At 39.9% G+C, this 17476-nt stretch overlaps 2 protein-coding genes across 3 annotated transcripts in view; one reads left to right on the forward strand and one right to left on the reverse strand.

Moving 5' to 3' along the window:
* LOC121272360 (eukaryotic translation initiation factor 4E type 2-like) overlaps window positions 1-6193 on the forward strand; it is a 50303-nt gene extending 44110 nt beyond the window's left edge. Inside the window, exons 3-7 of the mRNA XM_041179004.1 lie at window positions 808-942; window positions 2200-2304; window positions 2410-2562; window positions 4401-4537; window positions 5435-6193. Coding sequence (XP_041034938.1) covers window positions 808-942; window positions 2200-2304; window positions 2410-2562; window positions 4401-4537; window positions 5435-5474 — 570 coding nt within the window. The 3' untranslated portion in view covers window positions 5475-6193. The remainder of the gene's footprint in view (window positions 1-807; window positions 943-2199; window positions 2305-2409; window positions 2563-4400; window positions 4538-5434) is intronic.
* chrne (cholinergic receptor, nicotinic, epsilon) overlaps window positions 2703-17476 on the reverse strand; it is a 59872-nt gene continuing 45098 nt past the window's right edge. The window contains exons 13-14 of one of the 2 annotated variants that reach the window (XM_041179001.1): window positions 16891-17059; window positions 2703-2747 (exon numbers count right to left, since the gene is read on the reverse strand). In XM_041179001.1, the coding sequence (XP_041034935.1) occupies window positions 16892-17059 (168 nt within the window). In that variant the 3' untranslated portion in view covers window positions 2703-2747; window position 16891. Of the gene's footprint in view, window positions 2748-16566; window positions 16674-16890; window positions 17060-17476 lie in introns of those variants that run through there. The other variant, XM_041179000.1, reaches the window with a different exon arrangement.

Raw genomic sequence — 17476 nt, forward strand, 5'->3', positions numbered from 1 at the left:
ATTTGATATGCAGCTACAGCAAGTGATTAAGGATGCATATAGAATGTTGACATTTCGAAAGTGCTGCTGCAGCAGTACAGGGCCTTAGTTAGACAGCATCTGAAGTACTTGGTACAGTTTGGTTCTCCTTACTTAAGAAAGGATATAATTACATTAGAAGCAATTCAGAGAAGATTCACTTGCCTTATTCCTGGGATGAACGGGTTATCTTATAAGAAAAGGTTGCGCATTGGAATTTAGAAGAATAAGAGGTGATCCTATTGAAACATATAAGATCCTGAGGGGAAAGGTAAAATACTGTGGATGCTGGAAATCTGAAACAAAAACAAAAAATGCTGGAAAAACTCAGCAGGTCTAACAGTGTCTGTGGAGAGAAAGACAGAGTTAACATTTCGAGTCCATATGACTAAAGAAGAGTCATATGGCTATAGGGAAAGAGCTGGGAATCTTGACAATTTGGATAGCTCTTTAAAAGAGTCAGCACAGGCACAATGGGTTGAATGGCCTCCGTCTATGCTATATCATTCTATGTTTATTACTTATTGTTTTATCCTGTCTTATTTTTGAATGAGTATGGCCAGAGATTGACAAATAAATTTGAATCATGAACACTACAATCTGCTAGTACATGCAGCTTGAGATGTGTGCAAATTAATTTGAACATGGATTTGAACTGTGTGCATGTCCACAGGGCTCTGAGATACACATCTAAAGCCCCTTTAAAGTTAAAAAACAGGAGAACTGTAGGGAAGTGGAATAAAGTTGCAAAGTGCTGTTGATTCATTTTACTGCTTGTGGTTTACACAGGCAGTGACACCTGGAGCTGGCGAGCACCCTCTACAATATAACTACACCTTTTGGTACTCCAGACGCACACCGAGCAGACCAGCCAACACCCAGAGCTATGAACAGAACATTAAACAGATTGGAACAGTTGCGTCAGTAAGTCTGCAAAAGTGATAGAAGAATGGATATTTGATTTTACAAATACAACATAGCAACGATTAGTAATAGGGAGAGGACATCAACACATTCATCTCTGGCAAATTAATAAAAACGATGTCAAATCTGATTATATAGCGTTAAATTCTGGATTTTATTTTGATATTCATATTGAGTAACATGAACTTGACCAAAGTTGAATAGCTCGTACCGACTGAAGGAAGCAAAATTCTCCTTTCAGGGTCAAAAATTATTACTCTGTCAGAAATAAACAATATTAACTAAATGCTGATATGCTATTCCTAATCTGGGACACATGCATAGTGATGGTTGAATTGCCTCCCTACCTGCAAGGTCTGGACTTGCAAAGGTTTCTAAAACAGGAAGGATGGGAGAAAAATCCTTGGCATGTTTTAAAAACAAAACAAATGGTTTGAAGATATAGAACACATAAAGGAAGGGAACAACTTGTTCCCGTTATCATTATTCAAGGAAAACATTTTTAGCTCATTACTGCTGCCAGAAATTACTTAAATTAATGTCTCATGACAAAAATTATCTTTATAGATTTTGACCTTATCCTTCTGCTTGACAGATTGGTTGTGGTCCAAGAGATGAAGGTTGGGGGCCTGAGTGTTAAAGTTCATGTATAAGAAAGGGGTGCAAGTATTTGTGCACTAGGAGCCCTAGCAGCAGACTAATTTGATCTGGGTGTGGGGGTGCAGGAGATGTCATATTTGTATGCAAGTTTTTGTATACCTGAACAGCAGAGCTTTTGAGTATGTTGAGTCTGAGAAATGGGGTGCTTTGTGGGAAAGTGGCTGAGGAAGAAAGTGGAGATGTGAAGGATGTTAATATAGTCCATCACCCTATGTACACCCTGTGTACCCCTGCATTGGTTCCCAGCTTTCCATCGCTCCAGCATTGACAACTGTGCCTTAAACTGTATGGACCCTGACCTCTGAAATTTTCCTCTCTATCTTTAAGATGTTTCTTAAAACATATCTGTTTGGCTAAGCTTTTGGTCACTTGTCCTGATATTGCCTTCTGTGGCTCAAGGACAAATTTTGTTTAATAATGCTCCTGTGAATCATCTTGAGATGCTTCACTATTTTAACAGCATTGTATAAATGCATGTTGCTTTATCAACTGGATCAGCTATTCCTTTTCAGGTTGTTAACACTGTGCTGATGTGATTTGCGTGGCTATATAAATGCAATTTGCTGTTAATTATTTATTGGTAACTTCCTCCTCCAGGTAGAACAGTTCTGGAGGTTCTACAGCCACTTAGTGCGGCCGGGTGACTTGACAGGACATAGTGATTTCCACCTCTTCAAAGAGGGTATCAAACCCATGTGGGAGGTAAGTGAGGAGGGCACCATATTAGTTTTAACCATTGGCTTTATTTCATTGACACCCAACATTAAAGTTGCTCAGCTGACACAAATTCAATTTATCTCACTGCAGGATGAGGCCAACAAGAATGGCGGTAAATGGATAATACGCTTGCGCAAAGGCCTGGCATCCCGATTCTGGGAGAATATCATCCTGGCCATGTTGGGAGAGCAATTTATGGTTGGAGAGGAGATCTGTGGCGTTGTGGTGTCAATTCGGTTTCAAGTATGTACTTGGTGGCAACTGAGAATAAAGCATCAGGGTGGGCTCCGTCATCGTTTGAGAAGATTTGCAACCTGCACCAGAACTCCATAATTTTCTGACTAAACTTCTGGCTTAGTGCCATAGCTGGCAGTTTTGGGGAAGACTTCTGTAGCTGGACCTTGCTCACTATGAACAACATATTTGTCCTGAAATTTAAAAAAATATCAGGTTGAGACAAGAATCAGGTTCAAGAACTTGCCTTCATATCATAGGATTGTACAGCACAGGAGGAGGCCAGTCAGGCCATCTTACTGGGTCTTTGAAAGAACTACCCAACGCTATGCCTTTATTTATAAAGCCAAAAATCCTTTATGCCTTTTCAACAGCCTTCTAAGCTTGCCTTGCCACCTTCAAAGCTTTGTGCACTGCACACCCCAGGTTTCCATCCCTGCAGTCACTTAAAAGACCTTATATGATACAAAATCCCAAGGTGCTTCAGAGAGACCAAGAGAATCGATGCCAAAGCCATGGTGGGAGAGGTTAGAAGGCATGACTGAAAGCCTTTCAGGAAAGAAAGACTTTCAGTGAACTGTTGAAAGTGGAGCAGAATTCCAATCAATAGGGCCAAGGGCAGGACGAAGTGGAAGAAATGCACAAATGGCCACAAGCAAAACACCAGAGAGTGCTAACAAAGATAGAAAGCTGGAGGAGATTGCAAAGGCAGGGTGGAATGAGGCCGTGGAAGAATTTGAAGATGTGAATACAATGATTTCAAATTGAATATGTTGGGGAATGGGGAATCATTGTAGATCAGCAAAATATGGGCGAATGGATTACTGACAACAGAGTTTTGATCAAGTTGATACTTACGGTATATAATAAATTCATGCTAACAGCTAGAGGGCTTCAACTGATTTTGCAAGTCGAAAATATTAGTACAGTATACTTAGCATAACCATGTATCATTAATTCCACTGAGTGCTGGCTATTGAGACTGCCACATGGCAAAAAAAAACAGTCGCTATGAAACATAGTTTCTTTTCTCATACAGCAGAACGGGAGTAATATGAGACTCATACAAATCAATTGGGTAAATTCACATTTCATATAGGCTGCTTTTACACTGGAAGAATGCAGTCAATTGCTGCTAAGTGTTAATAGCCAGACCTGCAGGACAGGTTGGTTCATTGACATCATTTATCTAAAAGTCAGAAGTTCGTGAGTTACAAACATACGGATTAGGAACAGGAGTAGGCCATTCAGCCCTTTGAGCCTGCTCCACAATCTGAAAAGAACATGGCTGATCTGATTGTGGCCTCAACTCCACTTTCCTGTCTACTCCCTGTACCTTTTGATTTCCTTGTCAATCAAGAATGTATCTAACTCAGCCATAAGAATATTCAATGACCCTGTCTCCACTGCTCTCCCCACTACAAGATTTAAACACTCTATATAAACTGACACTTCAGTACAGGACAGAGAGAGTGCTGCATTGTAAGAGTTGCCATCTTTCAGTTGAGAAGTCAAAGTGAGGCCTTGTCTATTTTTTCAGGTGGATGTAACAGACCCCATGACAGTAATTGAAGAAGAACTAGGGAGTTCTCCAATATCCTGGCCAACATATATTCCCCAACCAACACCACCAGATTAACTGGCCATTACCACTGTGCTCTCTTTGGGATCTTGCGCAAATTGTCCACCTCATTTCCTACATTACAACAGTGATTAAACTTCAAAAAGTACATCATTGGCTATAAAGCACATCCTGAGGTTGTGAAAGACAGTATTTGTTGTTTATGAGACCTGTTTCAAAACTGACTGCTGCATGAAAAATTCTCCTTTTTAATTTCTACTTGCAGGAAGATATAATTTCAGTGTGGAACAAAACAGCCAGCGATCAAGCAACTACCGCTCGGATACGTGACACATTACGCCGTGTGTTGAACCTACCGCCTAGCACCATTATGGAGTATAAGACGCACACAGACAGTATCAAGTAAGATTGGCTCATCATGAATTCTTACTGAGAATTGAATGATAGATAAGTGGTCAAAAGCTCCCCACGGCTGTGAGTAAAGTTAGTGCCCCAAGAGACATGAGCCCTGCTGATTAGGAAGGCCTTGGGTATCATTTCCAGTCTGTGATGAGTTAAACTGATCTCATCCAGAATGCTTCAGTGCTCTTCAGGTAGGTAAGAGGGAATATCATCCAGGGTTTCCACCCCTTAACATACTCTATAAAATTTCTCCCTCTCCCCCTAAGACGATGAAAACCAGTCCAGGAGATCAAATGGACTGAGTGCTATCTTGAAGCAATGTTTTAGTATATAGATCTTTGAATATACCCACCTAATTGACAAGGTATTATAACAAACATATTTTGTGCTTCTGAAATAGAAACCTAACGGATTAGGGTTTGATCTGTTTTAGATTACTGTTAATCTGATTCAGAACCTATGTTATTTAGGTTACTGCTTGTCAGCAGCATCAGCTATCTGTAATCTGATAATGTCTCCCAGCTCTCCTTTAATCCACATCCAATTGTTTTTGGCTGCCTAGTGCTGTGTGATCAGAGTTCCAAAATCACCTGCTGCTTGGTAGGTATTGTGTCCTAGTACTCTGTGGGCAGGGGCTTTGTGAGCAATGCTTAGTGAGTAATTTTGTCCAGTGTTCTGTGGCCAATTGCTTCTTGCTGACCTATGCTGCATGAGCTGTCACTCCCTGGCTGCGCTAGTGCTTTCTGAGCAATCGCTCCCAGGTCACCTGGTACTATCATAGCGATCACTCCAGGCACCACACTTCAAAGTAATTGATCACACGGTAGTTCATTGTATGAACCCTTTTATTGTCTTTGTTGACCCCACCTTGAGTTACTGTTTCCTCGATCATTTCAGGGACAATTCAAGCTTTCGGAACACGAAGATTGCAGTATAATGTGGAATTCCACAGAGGCAGCACCTCAGTCTGGCAAGACATCTGAACTGCAGCAATGGAGTGTCAAAGAAAAGAGGGATTGGTGTTAGACACCCTGTCACCTTGAATTTATTTATTGCCCATTAGGCAATTACAAATCCAAATGAAAGCCATTTTATTTCTGTGCAGGTTTTTTCCCGTCTGTTGAGCGCAGCAGGTTTAATGTGGAACCTTCAGTGGGTTCTTGTTAGCCATATTAGAGTGGAAAGCTGCATCTTGAGACTGGCTCTTTTTACAGGACTTAGACTATCATTATTCATTCTGCTCTGCCCTCATTGGTAGGCCCTGACCTCATGTATAACTACAAGGTCTGAATAGATTTGTCATGTTAATCCTTCAATTGCTGGGCAGAACATTTTTCATGCTACCTGTTTGAATTTTCAGCTTCTGTGTTAGAATAAGGACTAAAATGCACATAGTCTTTTAGAAACAATTTTTCTAAAGTGCTTAAAATGGCACTATGTAAATATTGTGAAAAGACTGAACATGTTACTATGAAACTCCTTCATCTTAGAGAGCTGTCGACCCAATTAAAATAAATAAGTTAACTTTTCATTTAAAATAGTGCACAAAAGGAATTGAGTGTTACCAAGTTAAGCTCTTTTCTTAAATAATTTCAATGTCACTGTTCCCCAAATTAACAGTTATTGTATTGTCACAATAAAAGAAAGTAACATTTTTGCCAGACTGACTTATTTCTGATGGTGTTTGTCCAAGGCACTATTCTTCAATGGCTTTTGTCAAAAGCACAATACTAATCTTGCTTACAGCCACTCTCTGGAACATTGCAACTGGGACTCGAGCCTAAGCTCTAGATTTCAAATTTTCTATCTTGTACAAATGTCAAGTGGAGACCAACTAGTTGTTTACAAAATCCCCTTGCTACCTTTAGCTGGAAGATTAGGGCAAGCAAAGGATTGTTGTCAGGGACAAGAAAGGAACAACATTCCTTCTTGGCCCTAGTGACATGTGAATGAAATTGCAATGGCAAAAGAGAGCAGCAAATGTGCTGAGAGCCATGTGAAAGGTATGTGGGCCACAAGTGAAGCCTGGGTCACACTATAATCATCTATGTTCTCCAGAATTAAAGGTGCCCATGTACCTGAGTGGTTATAGTTGAGTAAACCATTAGAGTTTGGCACAGCCTCCATCTTTGGGCCCCCTCCAGCTCATAGTTTGCTCCTTGGCAACAATTATTTTTGATTTGTAAATGGACAATGCTAGCAAGACTGGCATTCATTGCCAATCCACTGTTGTCCAGAAAAAGTGGTAGTGGACTTTCTCAATGAACTGCTTTCATCTTGTACTGATGTCGCTCCAAGCTTTGTGACTTGAAAGGAAACTTGGGGGTGATAATGTTCCCATGACCTTGTTAACCTTGTCCTTCTAGGAGATAGAGATCAAAGGGAAGGGAGGTGCTATTGATGTAACTTTGGTGAGTTGCTGCAGTGCATCCTGTAGAGTCATGGCCTGTCAAGTCAATGTCCACTCTCTATAGAGCAATCCAGACCCATTCCTCCACTTTATCCCTATAGCCTTGGAAGTTTACTTTCCTCAAGTACGTATTCAATTTCTTTTTGAAATCATTGATCATCTGCACTTCCACCTCCCTGTAGGCAGTGAATTCTGGGTTGTTACCACACTCTATAAAACAAAAGGTTCTTCCTCACATTCCAGCTCCCCACCCCATACCTCTTGCCTTAAATCTATGTCATAATCTTGTACGCCTCTATCAGATCTCCCCTCGACCTCCTTTGCTCTAAGGAGAACAACCCCAACTTCTCCAACCTAACTTTGTAGCTAAATTCCCTTATCCCTGGAACCATTCTAATAAATCTCCTCTGCAACGTTTCAAGGATCTTCACATCCTTCCTAAATTGTGGTGAATGCAACTGGATACAATACTCCTGTTGTGACCTAACAGAGCTTTTTAAAGGTTATAGATTGTATGTACAAGAGCCACAGTAGACCAATGATGGAACAGATGCACATTGTATTTAGTGACAGGTGTGCCAGTCTAGTAAATTTCTGTATCCTGCATGGCACTGATAATCTTGTGTTGTTGCAGCTGCACCCTCCAGGCAAGCGTTGAGTATTCCATTACACACCTGATATGTGGGTTGGGAGATGAGCCTATCATCTAGAATACCCTGTCCCTATGCTGGTTTGAGAGTGATGATATGGTTAGACCAGTTCAAGTTCTGGTTAATGGTGACGCAAAGATGGCAATGGTGGGAGTTTTGGCCATGGTGCCTGTGCTGGTGATTAAGAGGATATTGTGGGACTGCTTGTTTGGGATAGCCACTAACTGGCACCCATGTGGAGGAGGTGTTACTTGCCACTTATCAGCTCAAGCCTGGATACTATCTAGGTCTTGCTGGTGTGGGCTACTTCATTATTGGAGGATTTATGAATGGAGCTGAACATTGAAATTGTCATTAAACATGCCCCAATCCTGGCCTTATTGATCTTATGGCAGAAGGAAAGTCGTTGAAGATGATGGTTGAGCCAAAGATGTTTCCTAGTGACGTCCTGCAGTGATGTTTTGGAACTGTGATTTTTGGCTACAAAAGGCCACACAATTTTCTTTTGTGCCAGGTATGTCTCCAGCCACAGGAAGGTTTTCCCTTTGACCTCTTGTGTGCATCAGACACCAATTCCATCCACCTGTCCCATTCCAGTTCCTTGTTTTGACTGCCTGTTGGAAATCTATTTCCATCTTAGTACATAGACAAAGGCCAATTCTTTTGTTTGTATTAATAATGAGTTTGAAATACGGGGTCAGAAACACTTTGAGGTTTACTAAAGGTCAAATGAACCAACGTACTCAGATTACATAAGATGTCACCATAGAAGAATAGTTTGTTACAACCATTTAAGCTCTATCTTCCTGATTTCTTTGAGCCTATGAATATGATCTCCCCACATTTAAACATTTCTAGGCTAAACTAATCCACAGGCTCCCACATCTATAACACTTCCATATTTTTAGTACTAACTTGAATTATCAAATGTTCCAGGCCTGTTAAATACTTGTCTCTATTCTGGCATCTTATGATCTTGAAGTTTCATAGGAAAGCATTTTGTTTATAGAGTTAGTAAGGCATAAAAGGAGCCAGACTACCACGGCATCTGTTACTGGCAAGTTATTGGGATCTCTAATTAAGGACAGAGTGATAAGCACATAGAGAAATTTGAGTCAATTAGTGAAAGCCAACAGATTTATAAAGGATAAGTTGTATCTAACAAACTTAATTGATTTTTTTTTAGGGAAGTAATAAAAGTAGTAGCCAGCGGAATGGCTACGGGTATAGGTTATATGGATATTGCAGTGTACACCAAGGATCTGTGCTGGGGCCTTAACTATTCACTATATTTATTAATTACATCGGTAATACAATAGATGTAAGAAAATTGACCTATGAAGGTATTTTGAGGGTTTAGGCATTTCAAGAGTTAAATGCTGGAAAAACACAGTAGATCTGGCAGTATCTGAGGAGAGGGAAACAGAGTTAACGTTTCAAGCCCATATGACTTCTTCAGAGCCCAGAGTTTTCTGTGCAGGTGCAATAGCACAAGTGGCATTCTAATTAACTAATTATTTTTGTAAGGAGAGAGAGTAAAAGAACAAGATAACTTAGAGCTGTCTATAACCTTATCTCTTAGCTTTTTCTGGTCGTTAATTCTTGAATTTTTGTAAGTTGTTGAAATGTAATCAAAGATAATTCCTTTTACAATTTTTCAGCGTCAAGCTTTGGTAGACTGCCAGTTTATAGCTGTATTACTTTAGTTTTGTTTTTCATCTGTCAGAAATAGGGAAAAGTATGTTAAAATGTAGTTAGAACTCTTGTGCTCAAGGTCCTGGATTAGGTCATCAACCATGGAAACAAAACAAGCACAGAAAAAGCTTGTGCTAAAGCTAAAAATCAGGTAAGGGAGGCCCAAGGCCTGTGCTAACCAGTAGTTCTGGTTTTTGGGGCGTATCCTAGAAGGTTTTAGTCATTCTTAGTGTTGAAAGACCAAAAGATACATCATACAGGTATAGACGCGTGTGTGAGCAGAAGGAATGGGGAATAGGTCATGCTTTCTAATAAAGGACAATAACAGGTAATATAATTCTCAGTTGCTCTTTGTAAACTGCTGCTGAAATACTGTAATGTTTTAAACTTAACTTAAAAATAAAATCATAACTGTTACTAATATGGAATCAGTTTTGAATTATTGAATGTACATTCCAAAGGGACTTCAAATTTATTGCAGAGAGCCATACAGTAAGTCCTCATTTAAAGTTGTAGTTGCGCTCCTGAAAATAACGACTTTAAGTGAAGCTACTTTAAGCGAGTCACATTTTCCCATTAGAACCAACGTAAAAGCTGTAGTTTGGTTCTGTAGGACTTTCCTCATTAGAAAAATAAATTAAAATATTATACCCAGAAAGTTGAAATACTTTACATTGCTAAATTCATATATTAAATGAAATAACTTTTGAAATAAAATAAATGTAAAAATATAAAAGAAATATTGTAACTTTCTACTTACAGTACTTCCTGCTCTTTGCTGATCATGCTTCCCATACCTCCCGCTTACCATACATCTGCTCTCTGACCCTCCTCGTCACTGCAGACCCTTCCTTTTACCAACCCTCTGGTTCACAGCTTATCCCACTCCCTGATGCTCCGATTTGCAGCTTCTCCCACACTCTGACAATCTGACTTGCAGCCTTTCCCACTCCCTGACTCACCATCTTGTCGATCCTTGCTCTCCCTGAACCTCCCACTCGCTGCTTCCCTCTTGTGAAAGCATAATAATTTTCATAATATTTTTCTGATTTGTTGTAAAGTAGGTTTATGGGTGTGAGTGTACATGGTTCTGTCTGTGTATTTTTAATTACACTTGGAGTCAGGTAGACTGCAAGCTTGAAATTATCAAAAGAAGCTAGGTATAGAAATGTACTTGAAATGCTTATGATTAAACATGGATGCTGGCTTAGCATTAAGGTGTAGAGGGAACTGCATTTTTAGACAAGTGAAGGGATTGTTTGGATTTCAAAGGGAGGTTATTCTGTTTACAACTAACCAAATAATCAAGGCTAAGGAGTGTGTTTATTTTTCCCAAAGATTACTGACAATATTGGCAATATGAAAGTTTTATATTATGGGAAAGGTACAGTTCCAAAGACACATGTCACAATGGACATATTAGAGAGAAATATATATAAAGGAAAATGAAAGGCTATGTTAGGGACCATGTAAGATCTAACAGTAGCGTGTGAAACAACCTCAAAAAAGCCTCCAGCCATTTGTGCATAAGTCTGCTGTGTCCAATAACTGAAGATGGAGAAAACCATTTGGAATTGCACTGTCAAATAGGTACCATATTGTGTTAACTTGCTGGGGTTTTTTTTAACCTAAAATCTATTTTCGACTGTTGCCTTAAAGAGGGTGTGTAACTGGGAGGCAGGTTAACTAGGAATTTTAGGATTTGTTGTAGTATTAAGTAATTGTAGTCTTATGCATGTTTGAAATCTTTTATTTTGTTAATAAATATTTTAATGTAATTTTTAAAATCTCTAAAAGTCTTAGTGGACTCATTACTTCTGAATTCGGTACACACATTTCATAATAAATACAAATTGCAAAACTGTTGTGATAGCGTAGCCAAGTTTCCCATGTGGATTTGGTCTGCCTGGCACACATCATCTGCCATGTCATAACACCTCTCCTGAACCTGGGTTCGCATTCAAGATCCAGATCTGATCCAAAGCCAGAGCTCCACAATTGTGAAAGTCCAGGTCCCTATGGTGCAGAAGTGCCCATCTGAGGCTGTTATCATCCATGGCTTCTTTTTAAATGACTGTCAAAGTTGCTCCTCCTGCCTCTCACTGTCTATGTCCAGAGCGCTTGCTCACAGCAAGGGTTCAGAAGAGGGAAGCAAGTGGGTTTTGTCCACCCAAGTTCCTCGCATCTTAGGCCACACTCAGACTTCTTTATTCAATAGAAAAGAGACCTAGTTTGCTCATCCTCTCCTGATATGTATACTCACACATTTCTGGTATCACCCTTGTAAATCTTCTCTGCACCCTCTCCAGTGCCCCTGCATGCTTTTTATAAAATATCGACTAGAACTGTATGCTGGACTCTTAAGTGTAGTCTAACCAAGCTTTGATTAGTTAAGATCAACTACCTCAGCATAGAAAGGGTTGTAGCTTAGAACTGGGAAGTCTATGGTAATCAGTGCTCCACCTCCCAGCTTACTTACCTACCTTAGAAAGAGTTAAAAACAAAAACAGAATTACCTGGAAAAACTCAGCAGGTCTGGCAGCATCGGTGGAGAAGAAAAGAGTTGACGTTTCGAGTCCTCATGACCCTGAAGATGGAGAAAACCATTTGGAATTGCACTGTCAAATAGGTACCATATTGTGTTAACCCGCTGGGGTTTTTTTTAACCTAAAATCTATTTTCGACTGTTGCCTTAAAGAGGGTGTGTAACTGGGAGGCAGGTTAACTAGGAATTTTAGGATTTGTTGTAGTATTAAGTAATTGTAGTCTTATGCATGTTTGAAATCTTTTATTTTGTTAATAAATATTTTAATGTAATTTTTAAAATCTCTAAAAGTCTTAGTGGACTCATTACTTCTGAATTCGGTACACACATTTCATAATAAATACAAATTGCAAAACTGTTGTGATAGCGTAGCCAAGTTTCCCATGTGGATTTGGTCTGCCTTTCTGTCGAAGGGTCATGAGGACTCGAAACGTCAACTCTTTTCTTCTCCACCGATGCTGCCAGACCTGCTGAGTTTTTCCAGGTAATTCTGTTTTTGTTTTGGATTTCCAGCATCCGCAGTTTTTTTGTTTTTAGAAAGAGTTACCCTGTTTGTTGAAATTTTGATGGAGGATTGGTACTACATATTCAACCAAGGCCAAGGTTAAAAAAAATTCCATGGCACAATTTCAAAAAGGAGCAGAAGAGATTCCTCTGGGCTTCTGGGGCCAATATTTATCCTTCAGCAACACAACGGGAAAAAAAAAGATGATCTGGTCATTATCACGTTGCTGTTTGTGGAATTTGGCTATGCGCAAATTGCCTGTCCCATTTCACTACATTACAACCGGGACTACATTTAAAGTACTTCATTGGCTGTGAAGCCCTTTGGAAAATCGAGAAATCACAAAAGGAGCTATATAAATGCAAAACAAAAACAAAAATACCTGGAAAAACTCAGCAGGTCTGACAGCATCTGCGGAGAGGAACACAGTTAACGTTTATAAATGCAAGTTGTTTTAGAAAGTGCGAGTCTGCTCTGGATGAGCGAATTTTTTTTATTATCCAGACTTTAAGTTTTGGATAGGATGCTTTTAGCACTATTGTCTCATTGGTGGTTAAATCCTAGATCAGGCACCAAAACCTGCAGATTTCGATAATTGTAAATAAATGGGAATACGGATTTAAATTGTGTACGGGCTTGCAAGGCTCTAAAAGGCCCACATCTAAAACCCCTACAAAAGACAGAAGGACATGGAGACTGTCAGGGGAGAGGGTAGCAGCCAACGTTATTAATTCATTGATAAAAACAAAAAAACTGCGGATGCTGGAAATCCAAAACAAAAACAAAAACAGAATTACCTGGAAAAACTCAGCAGGTCTGGCAGCATCGGCGGAGAAGAAAAGAGTTGACGTTTCGAGTCCTCATGACCCTTCGACAGAAGTTCTGTCGAAGGGTCATGAGGACTCGAAACGTCAACTCTTTTCTTCTCCGCCGATGCTGCCAGACCTGCTGAGTTTTTCCAGGTAATTCTGTTTTTGTTTTTGTTTATTAATTCATTCACTGATTTATGATCTACACCAGGCAGAGGCACCGGAGCTAACGTGCACTCTCTACAATATAACTGCAACATCTAGTATCCCAGGCACACATAGAACAGACCAGCGAACACCTGGAGCTTTGAACAGAACATTAAACAGATTGGAACGATAAGTCAGCTACATCAGTGATTTGGGCTTGGCCTAAATAGCCAAGTGGTTATGGTACTGGGTTTGTAACCCCAAGATCAAGAGTTCAAATCTTACAATGGCAAATTATGAAACAATGTAACTTCATCTGAATAGGAACAGATGGAAAACATGTTTGTACTTAAAAGAGTTACATCAGTGATAGAAAAGCTGATGTTACTTTTGTAAATACGATCTAACACTGACCAATGATAGCAAGAGGACATAATGCTCTCATTTCTATTGAATTATGTAATAAGAGCTGTGCCAAATCTGATTTTATTGGGTTAATTACCTTGTACGCCTCTGATACCCGCAATTGAAAACAAGTTCTGACAGAGAGATAAGCAGGTGTTCCTGATCAATGAATCTTTATCTCGGAATCAAAAAAACTACAGAAACGTGGATCGTTGGAATAAACAATGTTTTAACTAAATGCTCATATAACGCAAATTCTCTTGAGGAATTTTTTTTAATTTTTCAACTTACTGAGGTGCTTGGGACAGGTTTTGCAATGTGGACTGTGTTACCTTTTAATGGATGGTTATGTCTATACAAGTTTCGACTAACATCCTAAAACCTGAAGATTTGCTGATTTGGGGGGGGGGGAACGACCCTTAAAGTTTTAGACTGAATTTTAAATTGTTCATGTTTCCCCACAAGATACAGTTAGCCGAGTGACTAAAGTGCAGAGCCACAATGTTGTGAGTTCAAATCCGACCATAGTAATTTCGAAATCTGTCTGTGAAATGGCACCAGAAAGGACTCATGAAAACCCCAGGACTATGGTAGGGCCCGAACTGATTCGTTAAGATCCTCAGGGTAAGGCACCTGCCAGTCTAGCATACACAGGACTCCAGGCCCATACTACATGGTCAATTGCACTGCCCAGGGGCAACTGGGGATGGGCAACAAATGCTGCACTGCCAGTGTCATGCACATCCCAAGATTTTAAATTTTTTAAAAAAAAACTTTCCCTTCTTAGACTCATTCAGCCCATCATGTCTATCCTGCTCTTTAATAAGCCCGTTCACCTGCTCCTTCCCCATAGCAAGGCAAAGTTTTCTTAGTTAAGCCTTTATCCAATTCCCTTTTGAAAGTTTCTACTAAATTTGCTTCCACCACCCTTTCAGGCAGTGCATTTCATTTCACAACAACTTGCTGTGTTTAAAAAAATACTTCTGCTCACCTCACAGAACATCGGAATCACAATTTTAACAGCACAAAAGGAGGCCATTTGGCCCATCGTGTCTACACCAGCTCTCCAAATTAGCGTAATGAACTCGTGCCACTGCCCTGCTGTTTCCCTGTACTCCTGCACATTCTTTCTATTCAAATAATCATCTAATGCCCTTTTGAAAACCTCCCTGTGGCTCTTTCACCAATTATCTTAAATCTGTATCTTCTGGCTGCCAACTCATGGAAGAGTGGGAACAGTTTCTCACTACCTACTCTATCGAAACCCTTCATATTGTTGATCATATTATCATCAGGTAAATAAGTAAAATGGGTGAGTTGTTAAAATCTTTATTACATATAATAAAATAATAAAATAAAATAATTATAATAAATCTTTAAACAAAATTCATGCAGCTTGATCTCTGAATAAAACTATATGGAGCACAGTGCTTTCAAGGGGATTTTCATAATACTGGGTGTACAAAATGATCATACTATGTCCACTTGAACTGTAGGCACCATTGTGCTTATTTGGGTCCTCTTAACATCTGTTGATATAACTGTCCAACTGATCTGTTTTTGCCAGGAATGGAGACTCACAGCTCTGTGGATTATATAAGCCACAATTTTTAGCTCCATCACTGCCAGGCACTGGGTGTGAACGTTCTGGGAGACTGATATAAAATCACTCACTAGGAAAGATCCATGGCAACATTAAACTGGCTTGTCAAATGAACTGCCAGCAATGCGTCTCTTCCAAACAAAGTACTTTTTCAGTTGTACGGGGACAGAATTGCAGAATGATAGCGCCCAGAAGGAGGCCCGTTGTGCCTGTTCCAGCTCTTTGATTAATCCACTTCCCTATTCCTTTTCCAACAGCCCTGAAAATTGCTCCTTTTCAAATTTATGTCCAATCTCAACCTTTGAAAGATGCTATTGAATCTGCTTCCACCAGCTCTTCACAATGTGCACCCAGATCATTACCTAAACAAAAATCCTCATCTCCTCCTCTGATTCCTTTGTCAATTACCTAAAATCTGAGTCCTCTGGTTACCAACCCTCTTGCCAGTGGAAATAGTTTATATTATTGATACCTATTTACTGACCCTCTACTTTTCTTATGTTTCTTCGATGGGGCAAAGTGAAGGTGGTAGTAGCGATGGAAAGTAATTTTCACAAAAAGCGCAACATTGAAACAATTATCTTGAGAGTAGAAACATAGAAAATAGGGGCAGGAGTAGATCATTCAGCCCTTCGAGCCTTTTCCACCATTCAATATGATCATGGCTGATCTTTCTCAGTGCCGTTCTCCCGCTCTCTCCTCATACCCCTTGATGCCTTTAGAGTCTAGAAATCTATTTCATTCTAAAATATATTCAGTGACTTGGCTTCCACAGCCTCTGTGGTAGAGAATTCCACAGGTTCACCACCCTCTAAGTGAAGAAGTTTCTCCTCATCTGAGTCCTGAATGGCCTACCCTGTATCCTGAGATTGTGACTCCTTGTTCTAGACCCCCCCCAGCCAGAGGAAACATGATCCCTATATCCAGTCTGTCCAGCCATGTCAGAATTTTATACTTCTCAATGAGATCCCCTCTCATTCTTCTAAAGTAACATACAGATCTCTTTGGTACCGTTACACCAAGCATGCTTAGGGAAAGCACTTGCCTTATATACCAGCTGTAAAAGTCCTGAGTTAATGGATAAACAAATATACCTGATTTGGCAACAGAACTGCAAGCACCTGGTCTCTGCTTACTGACCCATGACTAACTCAGAATTAAACTGTTAAACACAAGTGGACAAATGTAAAATAACTAATTGATTTTATTTTCAAGGAGTAAGCTGAGGAGGCAAGCTTTCCCCTTTTTTTCAGAGCTGGCGCAAAATGTGATAAAGAATCAGCTTAAAGGTGATCAAGGAGGGCTGTGTAAATCCCGCCCCAGCCAACAACCCCACTGCGTTGCAAAGTTCAGATACATCGCTGCCTCTGAATTGAGAGAGAGAACAAAATCAGCAAAGGTATTAGAAGAGGAGGGAAAGCTTTTTCTCATGCCCAGCCAGGAGCTGCACTGGGGCTTGCTGCTGCTGAACAGGTGGAGGAGTTTATTTTAAAGGATTAAAAATGAAACGCAAAGAGATCAAAAAACGTTTGAATTAGAATTCAATTAGAATTAGGAAGGTACTGGGCCTGAAGTGCAACGCACATTAATCTGGTGTATATTTCCTGGGGTCTCCTGCAAAAGGGAATTCTGGCGCCAGGTTAAAGTGCCCAGTGAGGAAGATGGTCACGGTGCCAATGGAAAAGAGGAGAAGTGCAATCCAGAAGCAAGCCTTGTCGATAACTTTTCCAATCAGAATCCAGTTTTCATTCTCCTGAAAGATCAGAACAAACATTGTGTGATTGTAAATTCAGCATGGGCTTCAACTCAGCTGAACCCAGCTGTGAATGCAAACCTACTAAACCCTAACACATTGATCTAGTTATATGAAATGTCTATTTATACACACATTTCTTATCTGGAAGAGCTTAGGGTGACCCTTGCACTTCAGACATCAAGTAGTGTCTGATGCAGATTGTTGATGCATTTTTCAGCAGGGTTGGATGGAATAGTATAAAGATAGTCATTCCAAACCTACAGAGAAACTCTCCAGGAACTGAAAATATTAATTCCACAAAGTCAGCAGGCTTTTTATTGAACTCACCCAATCCTTACTTAACATCAATTTGACTTTGTAGCCTTAAACAGGCACTATAACAGCAGAATTCTACATTATGTAGTACAATGTTCC

This window comes from Carcharodon carcharias, chromosome 33 (genome assembly GCF_017639515.1).
Source record: "Carcharodon carcharias isolate sCarCar2 chromosome 33, sCarCar2.pri, whole genome shotgun sequence".
In the NCBI taxonomy this organism is placed as follows: Eukaryota; Metazoa; Chordata; class Chondrichthyes; order Lamniformes; family Lamnidae; genus Carcharodon; species Carcharodon carcharias.